Source organism: Hemiscyllium ocellatum, chromosome 2, assembly GCF_020745735.1.
Source record: "Hemiscyllium ocellatum isolate sHemOce1 chromosome 2, sHemOce1.pat.X.cur, whole genome shotgun sequence".
NCBI classification, from domain to species: domain Eukaryota; kingdom Metazoa; phylum Chordata; class Chondrichthyes; order Orectolobiformes; family Hemiscylliidae; genus Hemiscyllium; species Hemiscyllium ocellatum.
Window position 1 is genome coordinate 94042533 of NC_083402.1, and position 17017 is coordinate 94059549.

The window sequence follows — 17017 nt, forward strand, 5'->3', positions numbered from 1 at the left end:
CAAAACGGGGCCCCGATTTCTCCCTTTTTTGCTGCGTCCAAGGGAAATTCAAAAATGTGCAGGACAGCTCTCTACTGACAGTGTTGGTCCTTGTGCTTTTAAAGATGGTGTGGGTGTAAGGGATGCAGCCCAATTCCAGGATATTCCAGCAGTAACAGATTGGACTAGGAGGAGAGTGGGATAATACAGTCATTCCTCTGGATCCACAAGTGTTCCGTTCCTGAAAATCCATGCGAACGATGAATTCGCGAGTGCCCAGCTTAACAAATTATGGTAAAAATAGGGTTAGGTTCCTGGACCCCAATATTATTTTTTCGGGTTAAAACAGTAAACACTGAAAAATCTGAAATTAAATATTTAATTAAAAAGATTTGAAAGATTAAAATTAAAACGATAAAACATTTCAATTATAGCGTATTGTAACTTACCGATAAAAGCGAGAGGTTCTGTGCATCAGGGCTGGGTGTTGGTGGGAGAGTTATGGGTGTGGGAGAGGGAGGATGGTGTTGCTGTGCCTCCGTCCCAGCCACTCTCCTCCAACGCCATCTAACAGATGTCCTCAACCAGTTCATCCTCCCGAGCACCGCTACCCTTGCTCGTGGAGGGTTGAGGGGAACAGCTGCATACCGGAACAGGCGGACGGCGAGAGCAAGGTTACTGCATGAGTGAAGGTGGTTACACGTAGGCAAGTTTTGCCCATGGATTTTGAACGATTAGTAACTTATTTTTACGGCGCAAATAGGTGATTGACGATTCATGATTTTGCTGATAGGAAGGAATTACTATGTGGGGCTGGAATCAAACATAAGGGACACCATAGGGAGTGAGCAGTTAATGAGCTAGGTTTGGGAAGACACCGCAAGACAACTCAGAAAGCTTTCCAGTGTAAAAAAAAATCCAAGAACCACGACTCAACCCGGACTTTGCCAAAAAAAAATCAATTTTCGGTCCATTGAATTAATTCTTCAAGAGCTTTACAGGGTAGATGTGAGCAGAAAGTTTCTATGGCTGGGGAACATAGAACTAAGGCTTATGGTGTTAGAATAAAGGGTCACTTCTTTAGGAAGAGGATGAGGCATATATTTTCCACTGGAAGTATTGCAAATTCTTGGAAATTTCTGCTCCAGAAAGTTATGGATGTCTGCATGTTGAGGATATTCAAAACAAAGACTAATATACTTTTAGATACTGTCAAATCAAGTGATAAAGGAAGATAACAAGATGCAATTAAGGTTTAAGATCAGTCATGACCTTTTGAATGGAAGCTGGTTTGAAGGACAGAAGGGCCTACTCCCATTTCATATTGTTTTGCTATCATTTTTGCATTCAGATTTAAGCATTAAAAACATGATCTCTGTGCTAAGTTTGTTTGAAATTACCACTAAGCAAGTAAAAATTCAATGCATTCTGTTGTGTAATACAGATCCCTGAGAAGAAAATTTTAAGACTAGATGTAGTCACTTATCCCAGAATTTCAGAAAGTTAGACTATTAACATTTCATGTTTTCAGTGTGATTACTTACAATTCCTTCCGGGTCTACCAGGAGGAGATGCTTAGACTGACCATTATGCATGCCTGTTAATACATAGGATCCAGGGTTGGTCGTACTTTTTCTAACCAGAAAGTCACCATCAGTTGTGAGGAGCTGTTCTGCATCCTTTCTGCTCATTTCTCCATGATACCATGGTTCCTCCTCAAGGCATTCCTTTACTGTTTCTGTGGTTGTCTTAGAGAAATGAGGACTGTCATTTGGAAGAGATAAAGGTTTGTTTGAAAATTGCCCGTCTGTTTGAAGTTTCAAAGCATCTTCAAATGGTTCTGTTATAGTGGAGACAAGAAACAAACATAATATTAAGTTATCCATTGGGCAGTTTTGCTCCATCAGTTCATTCTTCTTCATCTGCATTCTTTCCAATAGAAAAAAGAACCATATCTTGTAATCATTAACCTAGTTTGCAATTACTATGATGGTGGAACGTTTTAGTCCAATTTATGAATATGGGTTTGGGCGGTGCTGACAAGGTTAAAATGTATTAACTATCTCTAATTTTCTTGATAAAGGGGCTATCAACTGCTTTCCTGATCTGTTGTCAACCATACGATGAAGGCATACCCAGAATGATATTAGAGAGGTATTCTTGGAGGTTAACCTTGTGAGAATGAAAGAATTGTGAAATATTTCCAAGTCAAAATGGTGTGTGGTGGAAGATGGCGTTGTTCTAATACAAATGCTACTAGGTAGTAGAGGTCACTGGTTTGGGAGTTGCTGCCAAAGCAATCTTGCCAAGTTGGGTTGCATTACATTTTGTTTTTGAAGAATGCTATTGCATAGTGCACCATTGGTGGAGTGAGTGAAGATGTTGGATGGGATGCCTATTACTGTAAATGGTCTGCTTTGTTCTGGAGACATAGAACATATAGAACATAGAAGGATACAGCGCAGTACAGGCCCTTCGGCCCTCGATGTTGCGCCGACCGAGTCCTACCTAACCTATACTAGCCCAATAACTTCCAAATGCCTATCCAATGCCCGCTTAAATGAACATAAAGAAGGAGAGTTCACCACTGATACGGGCAGGGCATTCCATGAACTCACAACCCGCTGTGTGAAGAATCTACCCCTAACATCTGTCCTATACCTACCACCCCTTAATTTAAAGCTATGTCCCCTAGTAACACCTGACTCCATTAGCGGTAAAAGGTTCTTAGTATCTACCCTATCTAAACCCCTAATCATCTTATACACTTCTATCAGATCTCCCCTAAACCTTCTCTTCTCCAATGAGAACAGCCCCAAGTGCCTCAGCCTTTCCTCATAAGATTTTCCTACCATTCCAGGCAACATCCTGGTAAACCTCCTCTGCACTCGTTCTAAAGCTTCCACATCCTTCCTATAGTATGGCGACCAAAACTGCACACAATACTCCAGATGAGGCCTCACCAGAGTCTTATACAACTGCAACATGACCTCAGGACTCCGGAACTCAATTCCTCTGCCAATAAAGCCCAGTACACCATATGCCTTCCTCACAGCACTATTTACCTGGGTGGCAACTTTCAGAGATCTGTGTACATAGACACCAAGATCCCTCTGCTCATCCACACTACCAAGTAGCCTACCATTAGCCCAGTAATCCATCATCTTGTTATTCCTACCAAAGTGAACGACTTCGCACTTAGCTACATTGAATTCCATTTGCCACATTTCCGCCCAGCTCTGCAACTTATCTATATCCCGCTGTAACCTACCACTTCCTTCCTCACTATCCACAACTCCACCGACTTTCGTGTCATCCGCAAACTTGCTTACCCAGCTTTCAAGTCCTTCCTCTAGATCATTTATAAAGATAACAAAAAGCAATGGTCCCAAAACAGATCCTTGTGGTACACCGCTAGTAACTGCGCTCCAAGATGAACATAATCCATCAACTACTACCCTCTGTCTCCTTCCAGCCAGCCAATTCCTAATCCAAACCTCTAATGTATCCTCAATGCCATACCTCCGAAGTTTTAGCATTAGCCTACCATGGGGAACCTTATCGAACGCCTTACTAAAATCCATATACACAACATCTACTGCTTTACCCTCATCCACTTCCTTAGTCACCTTCTCAAAGAACTCAATAAGGTTTGTGAGGCACGACCTGCCCTTCACAAAACCATGCTGGCTATCCCTGATCACGTTATTCCTACCCAGATGTTCATAAATCTTATCCCTTACCATTCTCTCTAAGACTTTGCCCACCACTGAAGTCAGACTCACTGGCCTATAGTTACTAGGGCTATCCCTACTCCCTTTCTTGAACAATGGGACCACATTCGCTATCCTCCAGTCCTCTGGTACTATTCCCGTTGACAATGACGACATAAAAATCCAGGCCAATGGCTCTGCTATCTCCTCCCTAGCTTCCCATAGGATCCTGGGGTAAATGCCATCAGGCCCAGGAGACTTATCTATATTCATCCTTTCCAATATTCCCAAAACCTCTTCCCTGCATATTTCCAGGGCATCCATTCTAATTATTTGTGATTCCATATTCACATCAGCAACAGTGTCCTGTTCCTGAGTGAATACTGATGAAAAGTACTGATTTAATGTCTCTCCAATCTCCTCCGCCTCCACACACAACTTCCCACTACTATCCTTGACTGGACCGATACCTACCCTAGTCATCCTTTTATTCTTGACATACCTATAGAAAGCCTTTGGGTTTTCCCTAATCCTACCAGCTAAAGACTTTTCATGTCCCCTTCTCGCTTTTCTTAGCTCCCTCTTTAGCTCCTTCCTGGCTACCTTATAACTCTCAATCACCCCTACTGAACCTTCACGCCTCATCTTTACATATGCCGCCTTCTTCCCTTTCACAAGGGACTCCAATTCCTTACTAAACCACGGCTGCCTCACAAGGCCCTTTACACCATGCCTGACTGGTACATACCTATCGAGACCTACAAGCTTCTTGAGTTTGTTGGAGTTACATTGAGACAGGCAGATGGAGAGTATTCCATCATACACATGGATTGTGCCTTATAATGTTGGACAAATGAAGAAAGGAATGGAAGGCAGGAGATGAGGACTCTGCTGCAGAATTCCCAAGCCCCGAACATCACAGAGTCATAGAGATGTACAGCATGGAAACAAACCCTTCGGTCCAACTTGTCCATGCCGACCAGATATCCCAACCCAATCTAGTCCCACCTGCCAGTACATTAATTTGTTTTTCTGGCCACAGGATTTATGGTGGAGGATTCAGTGATGATAAGGCCATTGAATGTTAAGGGTTAGATTCCTTCTTGCAGGAGAAGTCACTAAATGGTGCTCGTGTGGCATGATTTTTCCTTTCTACTTATTAGCACAAGCCTAGGTGTTTTCTAGGAGTTGTTGCATGTGGCATTGACTGCCTCATTATCTGAGGAGTTGAGAATGGAATGAAAAACTGTGCAATATTCATTGAACATTCCCACTTTGTGCTAGAGGATATGAAGCAGCTAAAGGTTGTGAGGCAGAGGATACTACTTTTGAAGAGCTCCTATAGTGATTTTCTGAGACTGAGATAATTGGCTGCCAAAAGCTACAATCAGTAAACGATTTCCTCCTCACTCCCAATGACTTCAATTATACTAAATTTCCTTTATGCCACAATCAGTCAAATGCCACCTTGACATCAAGGCCAGTAATTTCCACTTTGCCTCTGGAATTCTGATCTTGGAACAAAATTGTAATCAAGTCTGGAACTAAGTCACACTGGCAGAACCTATGCTGAGCAGATTAATGAGCAGATTATTGTTGATTAAGTACTGCCAGGCGACCCTGTCAATGGGAATGGGATTGGGAGTCATAAGAAAACCCTCCACTAGTTGGACGCAAACCTAGGACAAAGATAATTGAGGCTTTTGGTGACCAAACATCTCAGTCTTAGGAAATCACCATAAGAGTTCCTCAAAACAGTATCCTAGGCCCTACAATCTTTAGCGGCATCATATTCCCAAGCAGAAAGTGGGATGGTTCAATGAATATTGCACAACTTTCAGTTCTATTTTCAACTCCTCATATAATGAGGCAGTCTACGCCAAATAAGCAACAAGTCCTAGAAAACTGTTGGGCTAATAAGTAGCAAAGAAAGTCATGCCACAAAAGCACCACATACTGACCTCTCCTACAAGAGGACCTCTAACGCTTCACACTGGATATCCTTATCAGCCCTGAAACCTGAACCACAACTGCTGTGGCTAGAAAAGCAGGTTGAGAGGCTGGGAATTCTGCAGCAAGTAACTCACTTCCTGACTCTCAAAGCACTGATCATCTGACCACCCTCTATAAGATATAAATCAGGAGTATAATGAAATATTCCCTCCCTGCCTGTGTAAATGTAACTTCAATAACTCAATAAAAGGCTTGTAGGCTTCGAGAAGAATGCAGCTTATTTGATAGGCACCCCATTCAATATCTTTCATCACATTGCTAATGATTGAAAGTAAACTGATAGGATTTTTTTATTATTCATTCATGGGATAAAGGTGTCGCTGGCCAGGTAGCATTTGTTGCCCATCCCTAATTGTCCAGAGGGCAGTTAAGAATGAACCATATTGCTGTGGGTCTGGAGTCATATGTAGGATAATTGATCAAATCCGAATTCTACTGTTTGCTTGTGGCCTTACCCCATAATTTTCACTTTCTCAGGTAGAGAATAAAGTTGTAGCTGCACTGCATGCAAGAAAAATTCTTCCAGTTGGTATTTCCTTTGATCAGCAAATGTATATAGTGACCAGAAGAATTCATTGCAGTGTCTTGGTAAATAGATTTCTTTCAATCTAGATATTCTAAGTGAGAATAATAAAAATCAAGCACATCATTGTAATCCCGAAATTTGTAAATAGCTTTGTCCTAATTTTCTCCTGACAGGCAAAGCATAAGACAGAGCCCTGTTGTCAGGGCTCAATATTGGGTGGAACCCACATCCTCTCAGATTTCAATTGGTTTATGTTTTTCAGTCAGGGAAATGGAGAGTCTTGTATTCTCCCCATCAGGAACCTCTTCCCAAATGTCTTCCTGGTGTGATCCCATTTTGATGCCTCAGGTATTGTGCTACACTGGAATGAATGTTTGTAGGGTACTTATTGACGGGGTGGTGAGGAAAGAGACTTCACTTTTTGAGAGTTTTTGTTCTTGACTGGAGGAGCAGGGTAACAGCAGTACAGCATGGGGGAGCTGATGAAAACATATAGTTAATCCAAACATAGCAAACACAGACTTTATTTTTTCAGGAGTAGCATTAAGAACTCAGGTAAAAACAATGACTGCAGATGCTGGAAACCAGATTCTGGATCAGTTGTGCTGGAAGAGCACAGCAGTTCAGGCAGCATCTAATGAGCAGCGAAATCAATGTTTCGGGCAAAAGCCCTTCATCAGGAATAAAGGCAGTGAGCTGGAAGCATGGAGAGATAAGCTAGAGGGGGTGGGGTGGGGAGAGAGTAGCATAGAGTACAATGGGTGAGTGGGGGAGGAGAGGAAGGTGATAGGTCAGGGAGGAGAGGGTGGAGTGGGAAAGAAGATAGACAGGTTGGACCAGTCCGAACAAGTCATGGTGACAGTGCTGAGCTGGAAGTTTGAAACTAGGATGAGGTGGGGGAAGGGGAAATGAGGAAGCTGTTGAAGTCCACATTGATGCCCTGGGATTGAAGTGTTCTGAGGCGGAAGATGAGGCGTTCTTCCTCCAGGCGTCTGGTGGTGAGGGACCGGCGGTGAAGGAGGCCCAAAAATGGAATGGAGTATACAGGAGAAAATGGAAAAAAGCACATTATTAGGGCCCTTTAAGAAGGCCAAATAAATCCTTATTGCTTGAACAGATTCTTCCTCATATGGTCCTCTATTTCTTCTAACTTGATTGATGAAAAATAACTATTTCTGTTATAGTTACTTTAGAATGGGCCAAGAATGTGTGCCCCACAACAGAAGTAATTGTCAAAATTTGAAAGCTGTCAAAAGCCAAAACAAAACAGACAAAAAATGATTTAAAAATCAGGATAATATATTAAAAGACTTGTGAACAGCCTCCGTTGTTGCCCCTAAATTCACTTACTTTTAGTTCAGAACTTAGCAATATTAAGTAGCTGTTTTTATATATGTAAGATGAACCTGATGAAAGGGCTGCACTCTGAAAGCTTGTGTGAATTCAAATAAACCTGTTGGACTATAACCTGGTGTTGTGTGACTTCTGAGACTAAAGAGGTTTAGAGTGAGAGCTGATAAATGCAATGCTTCATCCCAGAGTACATCATTAAAGCCAAGAGGGAGAGTATTTACTTTGACCTGATATTTGTAAGCAATACCAACAAGGAGGAGGATAAGGAAGCTGTTACATCCTGGTAAGGGGGAATGAATTGCTTTACCTCTACTTTACATTAGACTTATTGTCCAGCCCAGTAGCATCTGTCAATTTTCCACTCTCCCAAAAACATTGAGCTGCAATAGAACACAGACTCATCTCTTGCAGCCTTCTACCAACAGGCTGATGAGACTTCAACTTAAAAATGGTTCAAGTCTCACTTCAACTTCATATCTCATCCAGAAGCTACTTAATAATCACCCTCATGATCTTGAGCAAATGTTCTAAGTTTTACAAAATCACTGAGATGAAATTCAAACTGTATAAGAACAAATTAAAAGTGGAATCAGTGAGGAAGGGAGACCCTGATAAACATTGATGCAAAGACAAGTGATTTCAGTACTATAACAGCAAGAGCACTGTGAGAGAAGTGACAAGAACACACAGACCAAGAAAACTTATAATTGATAATAAGCAAAATTTATTAGTAATCTGAGTGATTTCTTCCTGAAAGTACTCATAAAGGAAGACATCAATATGTCTTCCTCCAACAATGGAATATCAAAGCTAACTTCATGATATGACAGGTGGACGGTCAAAAAATTATAAAGAGGTCAAAATATATAAACCTCCAAAGTTGGGACTGAATGGTACTTATCCCAAAATGTTGAAACACATTAATATGATGATTCATAAAGCACTGGCGATCATTATAGGAGGATCAGTGGACATTGAGGAAGTATCATAATTTTGAAAACAGGGTCATTGGTGTTCAACTTATGAATGATCTGTACAACAACCATCTGATAAATGGCTTTCCTGGTGTGATCCCATTTTGATGCCTCAGGTATTGTGCTAGGCTGGAATGAACGTTTGTAGGGTACTTATTGACATTTTTAGATTGGAAAGGCCCTTACTTAACTAATCTTGAGTTATTGAGGAAATAACAATACCACGTCGCTAACAAAGTCTCTTCATTGCGTGCAGAAACATATTTGCTAAAGTTCCATGTGATTAATTGAACACCATGGTACCTTACTATTTTGGCAATAGTAAGCCCTTAAGTTCAAAGTCTTTAATGGCCTGTTGTGATATCTAAAGTGAAACTGCCAGATTGCCATAAAATCTAATTAACATTCATCAGGAAACCTGACAAAGCCTACCCATTCTGACTTAACATGTACAGTCATATGCAATTGGCTGAATTTTACAGTGGAAGCAGGTATAGTTCAACACCTCTGGAAGAAGTCAGTTTTGAACAGACCACAATTAAACGAGGCCATGAACAGCAAAACTTCATTCCAGGTGAGGTATGAAGATTGGACTCAAGCTGGTGGGTGAGCAGTCCCAGCTACATTGGAACATTATACTCATGCTGCTGCAGCTGCAAGGATATCAGAGATGGGTTGTAGATACAGGAAAATCTCAGGAGTTTTCAGGCAGGAAGGTATCAGGAAGTTAGGGAGGAGAATTTGGGATGTGTGGTGTTTGAGTCATGGTGGGCAGGAGAAAAGTAACAAATAAGTGGAGTAACATCTTAAATTGGGGTTGGAGTCATGTACACGATGCACACAGGTCAACTCTGGAAAAACATACAAATTTTGTTTTGCCTTTAATCCATTGGATTAAAAAAATTTTCCAACTCCCACTGCCTGCCCAAACTACTACATAATACAGGCGCTGTAACATTTGGATCAACTGGTTTGTTGAAAAGCAGAATTACCCACTGATTTTTATTTTAAATGGCTGTTATGCTGTTTGGACAAGATTAGACCCAACTTTACTAGATCCCCCCACTCAGCTGATAACAACTGACTCAACACCATCCCTTCCATTCTGACCTAACCTGATCAATTTCTCCACCTTCCAATGACCCGAGTACCCTGCTAGCCTGACAACTCTCTGACCTAAACTCACTCCATCCCTCAAAAAGCCTTCCACGAAACAATCATTCCCTGTTGTGAAATCCATATGCCAACCCAACACCTCCATCCAACCCAACATCCCTGAACCAGCCACACCAACTTGGAACACAATCCTAGCCAAAACCTCAGATTTGACGCCATCTCAATTAAACTTTCTCTGACTACCAACCCCCAGATTTGACACTCACCCCCAACTCAATGTGCTCCTGACATGTTCACTTTCATGACTCCGTCTTGTCCCAACCTAACCACTCACACTCTTGCCATTCTAACCCCACTTTCAATGAATGGTGATTCTTCACTCTCACTGACCTGCCACCTTACTACCCATTTACCTGTCCCCTTATAGCCTCACACAACTGGTACCCTTCCTCTCCATTCACTTACCTTCAACTCTATCCCATTGATTACATATCAGTCTACTCCCTCACACACTTATCTGCCATTCTGGCATTTCATCCACATACAACTCTATCCCCTCACACATTTATTTGCCACCAATTGAACCTCCTGTAGCCCTCCCCTTCACACCTACCTGCAATCCCTATCTCTGCATCCAGTTGCCCTATCTCCTTACCTATGTATCTTCCCACTTCCACTTTACCCCCTTAACCCCCATCTGCCCCTTACTCTCTCATCCTCTTACCTGTAAACCTACCTTCTCTTCAAAGGTTACAAAAATGCCTTTAGGTTTTAAAACCCTGGAATATGGCAGTTACTGCTGTAAATGGAAAGAGGTTGTGGCTGGATCTCCAATGCTGATCCTGAGCTGTGATGGAAGACTCCCAAATCGGGTATGCTTTGCATTTCTGAAGAGGCCCAAATTAGAAGTCTGGGTGAGAAATGCTGAGCCCCAGAATAGGATAAGAAAAAAAAAGAGTGGAGGAGGATTTGGCTAATTGTTTATTAAAGATTTCACAGCAATTAGTAATGAATAATAGGAACTCACTCACATCTCATAAAAAGAGCTCAAAACTGTAATGATTCACAGAAAACCATGGGTAACTCAGCATATTAGACAAAACAAGTAAATAATATGCTTAGGGTTGAAACCAGTAGATTATTTCTTGAGAAAATGATAAATACTTCGAAAGAGTGATTGTGGTGAAAACCTTGCAACTATTTGAGCAACAACTAGAGACTGAAATGGGAAAATATCAGGTTGTTCTGGCTGGAATTGATTTGATTTAATTTATTATTGTCCCATGTACTGAACAACAGTGAAACATATTATTTTACATGTTAACCATTCAAATCATACCTTACATAATAGAACAGGATGTAATGTTACAGCTACAGAGAAGGTGCAGAAAAAGATCATCTCCAAGATATGAGACATCCATTTATAAGTCTGATAACAGCGGGAAACAGGATGGAAAACAATATATCCAGGGTGAGAGGGATCCTTGATTATGTTGGCTGCTTTCCCGAGGCAGCAGGAAGTGTAGACATCATCAATGGAAGGAAGGTTTTCATGATGGCTGTGTTCACAACTCTATAATGTTTTGCAGTCTTGGGCAGAGCAGTTGCTCTCCCAAGCTATGATGCATTTAGATAGGACGTTTTCTAAAGTGCATTTGTAAAAATTGGTAAGCCATTGTGAAAATGCCAAATTTTCTTAGCCTTCAGAGGATGTAGAGGCATTAGTGTGTATTTTGATTGTAGCATTGATGTGGATGGACCAGGACAGATATTGTTGATAATATTTACTCCTAGGAACTTGAAGCTTTACACCAGTTCCACCTCAGCACCATTGACAAAGATGGGGTATGTCATCCACTCTGCTTCCTGAAGTTGATGACCAGCTCCTCGCTTTGCAGACATTGAGGGAGAGATTGTTGTCTTTACACTATGCCACTAAGCTGTCTATCTCTTTCCTGTACTCTGTCTTATTGTTTGAGATCCAATCCATTATGGTAGTGTCATCAGCAAATTTTAAATAGAATTGAGCTGAATTTGGCCATGCAGTCATGAGTGTATAAGGAGTCTAGTAAGGGGCTGAATATGCAGCTTGCAGGGTGCCGGTGTCGAAGATTATCATGGAGAAGCTGTTGTCGCCTATGCTTATTGGTTGTAGCCTGCGGGTCAGGAAGTTGAGGATCCAATTACAGAGCAGGGAGGTAAGTCTTGGAGTTTGGAGATGAGTTTGGTTTGACAATTATGTCATGATGCTTTGTTACAATAGCCATTCTATACGCTAGCTTATATTTGAATAAATGAGCATGTTGCTTGTATGGTACTTCCCTGAATTGTTCATAAACAATTTTTGTTTGAACGAGTATAAATTCATTGTATCCTATGGTGTAAAGACTGGAAAATCTTTTACAATTCGATGGAACACTAGCAAAACATAGGATGTGTTCCATTACAGGTATGTGACAATGCAGGCACAAGTTTCCTTCAGAAGTTCAATGTTGGAAGTATGAAAGGAAAATCTCAGCAAAAATAATTCCACAGGCAGCAAGTGATTAATATAAGCAAATTAAAATTTGACTTTTAAGATAAGGTATATAAAAAGGAAGTCTTTTTACAATTGTACAGATACTAGAGAAGCCACACCCAGAATTCTATGTACAGTTTTGGTCTCCACATCTCAAAAAAAAGACATACTAGCACTGAAGGTATTTCAAATGTGATTCACTGGTTTTGATTTCTGTGATGAATGCACTGACTTATCAAGAACTACTAAAATGTTTAGGCCTATATACCTTAGAGTTTAAAATTACAGATGACCTTCTGGAACATGCATGATTCTTATTAAGCTTAACAGGTAGAATGGTTAGAAGGTGTTTCTACTAGTCAGAGGAATCTTGAACTAGGGGACATAGTAACGAAATAATTCTTCACCAAGATATGACGATACTCTGCCTTTAAGAGCCATGTTTTGTCTTATTTCTCTTGCAGAGGCATATTGTCACTTTCAGAGGCAATTAATAAACAGTGTTCAGTTCTCCCTGGTATTTTTTTAAAAGTAAGACAAAAGAATCGTGAATGGGTGGAGTCAGGCCTACACAGATCAAGAAGATTTTAGTTTTGCTTTTAGTCAGTTGATAAAGTTTTTGCTGGCTGCTGGAGCTGAAAGCTTGATTTCTCTGCTTCTAGGGTGAAGTCTTAGACAGAGAGGCTCCTTCTTAAAAATCAAAAGGGGCAGATTGTTTCTTTCGGTGTTTCTTTCTATTGGACTGGGGAGAAACAGCACATAAGAATAAGGTGTTACTGAATAAACTTTGACAAACTGTATATATGGGATGCTGCCTGTATTGGAATAGTTAATGATTAATGGTTAAATAATAGAATATCTTGTTAAGTATTTCAATAGTGTAAAGTTATGTCAATTTTTTTTGTTGCATTTTTACTGTGCTGTAAGGATAAAGTATGCATTGATTAAAGTGGTGGATCAATCAAATCATATCTAGGACATAGCATTTTATACTTGCCTTTTAAGAAATTGTAAAAATTAGGGGCTAGGTATTCTCCATAATACACTTTGAGTGTTTCTGATCTGGTCCATAAGACAAATGTCTAAAATTATAGAAGAATGTCTAGAACTCTCTATCCCAGACAACTGTAGAGGTTGGATCACTGAAAGCATTTAAAGAGGAAGTAGATAGATTATTCAAATATCAAGAAGTTGAGGATTGCAATGAGCAGACACAAGGAAGAGCTGAAGCCTGGGCTAGATTAGCCATGAACTTGTAGAATGGTAGTACAGATATGAGGGGCCAAATGGCCGACTTCTGCTCATATTTCTTATGCTTTTATACTCATTCAATAAAATATCTCATAAAATGCATTCCACAAGAGACAATTATATTCTGGCTGATATATTTGCATAGATGTTGATATTGACTGTCCAATAGGAAACAGCAAGTCAGCATAAACCAGTGATTTCTGATTGGCAAACTGTAATGAATGAACTACCACAGAAATCAGAGTTTGATCCTCAATTATCCATAACTAACATTAATGAGTTGTGTGCAGGAAGATTGGAAACTAACAAGTATAGTGAGTTAATTTAACATGCAAAATCCTAGAAACTACAGTGAGGAATACAATTACAGGACACTTCAAAAACTATAGTATGATTAAGCAGAATAATATAGATTCATGAAAAGGAAATCATGTTGAAGAAATCAATTGAATTTTTAAAAAAATTTAACTAGTTAATCAATAAAGAAGATCAAGTGGATGTAGAATATTTTAATCAAACAGCGTTTGACAAGATGCTAAATTAGTTTTGAGGTAATGTCTACTTTTCTTTAATCCCAATCATAAAAACAGCACCTTTAAATGTCAGATGCAATCTTGAAAAGTTGATTGGGAAAGTTCTTCTTCATGACAAGGGAAAATTAAGATGCAGAATGAGGTATGATTTGTCTGGTGAGGCTTATTGCCACCTCACTATGTGAGCTAGGATTTGCCGCCATAATACTCCTGTGTTAAGACTACTGCTTCCTCACTCACTGGATGCACATATTCTTGATTCAAAAGACTTTGCTCTTTACTGTCACTTCCCAAGGTCATCATGAGAATAATTAATAAATAATAGTTAACGGCCTGGCTGTTGTCACCTACTCTTGCCTTCTCGTACCCTCTATCCAGGATGTAGGTTTTGAAGTGATCTCTTCTCTCTCCAGTTTGAAAAGAACGTTTACCTGCTGAATATCCTTAACTTGCCCAAACGTTTCAATAATGGGATTGGTCTGATCTTTAGTGTATTACAGCCTGGTTAAGGTGATTCACCATTTCGTCTGTTGCGGTTGTAGATCTCTTGTATCTGTTTTACCTTCTGCTTCGTTCTGGATGGTGTTGAGCTTATTGAATGTTGTTACAGCTGCACTCATCCAAGTAAACAAAAAATATTTCATCATACTCCTGACTTATGCTTTGGAGATGATGGAGAGGCTTTGTGGAGTCAGGAAGTGAGTACTCACAATAGAAATCCCAGTTTCAACTTGTTCTTGTAGCTACAGTGTTTAGAAACTGGTTCAATTAAGGTTATGGTCAATGGTAACCCCAAGAATGATAGTGGGGGATTCAGCAATGGTAAAACCATTGAATGTCAAGGGACAATAGCTAGATTCTCCTTTGTTGGAGATGGCCATTGTCTGGCACATGTGGCATAAATGTTTTTGTCACCTGTTAGCACAATGGTGTCCAAGTATTGTTGCATGTGGGCAAGATTGTTTCAATATCTGAAGAGTCATGAACATTGTGCAGTGATCACCAAACATTCACATTTCTGACCTTATGGTGGAGGAAAGGTCATTGATGAAGCAACTAAAGCTGGTTGGGCCAATGATGCTATGCTGAGGAACTCCTGCAGAGATGTCCTATAGTTGAAATTGACGTTTCGGGCAAAAGCCCTTCATCATTCCTGATGAAGGGCTCTTGCCCGAAACATCGATTTTACTGCTCCTCGGATGCTGCCTTAACTGCTGTGTTCTTTCAGCACCACTAATCCAGAATCTGGTTTCCAGTATCTGCAGTCATTGTTTTTACCTGACCTCCAACAATTACAACCATCTTCTTTTATGCTACGCATAACACCAACCAGAAACTCTCTCATCTGTATCTCAACTTCGTTGTGTGCATTGTCTCCATTTGATTAAGGAGGTGCTTATGAAATTTACTTCCCGATGGCACAGGGTGCCAGTCATCGCACATAAACTATTTTGAAAATGCTGCATGTAAATTCAAAGATATAGCAAAAAGAAATAGGATCATACTTCCTCAACGTCCAACTGTTGCACAGTTATACTCAGTGTATCATACTGGGCATACTGTCAGTAAGAATATCTTCATTTTGTGCAAGTCCATTTATCATCAACATTTGTGCTAGCTTGATCATCAACAAAGCCAAAGAACTGCAGTTACTAGGAATCAAAAACAAAAACAGAAATTGCTGGGAAAACTCAGCAATTCTGGCAGCATCTGTGGAGAGAAAGCAGAGTTAATGTTTTAGATCCAGAGACTATTCTTGAGAATGGGTCAGATAATCTTTCTTCAGATAATCAGAGGTTGGTTACTGGAATGATGAGGTCATTTGGCTGTGGTACACAACCGACGCACACGTGGGCAGGATTCATATGAGTGATGCTGTCATAAGAAATGAAACCTGGAGATTATTGGAGTGCTTAAGTAACATTATCACTGCCTGGACTACTTTCAAGGAAGCCGTTGTACCTGCTAGAGCTTAGCTCATGATTTATCATAATCTGCAGTATCCTGCACAGCCTTGCCATCATGAGGGCTCACCTCTTGCCACCAGATATATGGTAGGCAACTGAGAAGGAAGAAAATAAGGAAGAGGACCAATCAACACAGCCCCTTTCCAGCTAGATGCTTAAATCAGCCTATCCAACTTGGGTTTCAATGAACATACACTAATTCCCCAAACAATAACAATCCTTAACATACTTTGTTCTTTTTACAGGCCATTAAGCCTCCTTTTTTGCCACAATGCTGAAACAAAAGCCATTCATCACAAAACAAACATTTCAAATCAAAGTTAGAAAATAAACTATCAAATATTCCATGTAAATATCATCCTTGAGCATTCCTGTAGAGCCTATCCTGTCTGCCTTTGGCTGTTCTAGAGGTCCTATGCAATGTTACTCCAGTGGCCACAGTTTGGTTGGTGGAAAGCTGTTAACTTTCAGTGTGAGAGATTGGAGATTAAAGGTGAAAATATTTTTTTCTTTCTTGAGTGCTACGTATTGAATTTCAGGGATGACTTGTGAATTTTCGGGATGACCTTTTCATTCTTACTATCTCATTCATTAATTAGACGATGCTGTTTGTGCTAATAATACTTTCTGCATTTGTCTTATTATATGGAGTTTTTGTATGCACATATAAGCAGAATTAGAATAATTCATCAATATCCTGAATACTAACAATTCTCAATTAAAATTAAAACTAAAACAAAGGAGGTAAGAATTCAGTTCCTAATCACTGCGCTATTTAAATTGGTACAAGACAACAGGCATATGTTAATAAAAGCTTTTCAAAAAAATAACTTAAATATATATTTTATACAGAAAATGTCAGCATCTGAAATACACCCCCTGCAGATTGGTAGTATCAGCGTTAACAAATTCCTACTGCACTTGCACAAAGCTGGAACATTTTAACCAGTGACAATCCCACTTGTGGCATCATGAGCTTAATCTCAGATTTAAATTTAGCAACTGATAATATTCATTACTGGAGAATCTATCTTTTTTGCCCAGAATAACAGTTACTAAGACTTATGTTGTCTT

At 40.0% G+C, this 17017-nt stretch overlaps 1 protein-coding gene across 1 annotated transcript in view; it reads right to left on the reverse strand.

Annotated features, from left to right (window-relative positions):
* Positions 1-17017, reverse strand: part of shc3 (SHC (Src homology 2 domain containing) transforming protein 3) — a 298746-nt gene that overhangs the window by 17426 nt on the left and 264303 nt on the right. Inside the window, exon 11 of the mRNA XM_060841596.1 lies at positions 1524-1819. Coding sequence (XP_060697579.1) covers positions 1524-1819 — 296 coding nt within the window. The remainder of the gene's footprint in view (positions 1-1523; positions 1820-17017) is intronic.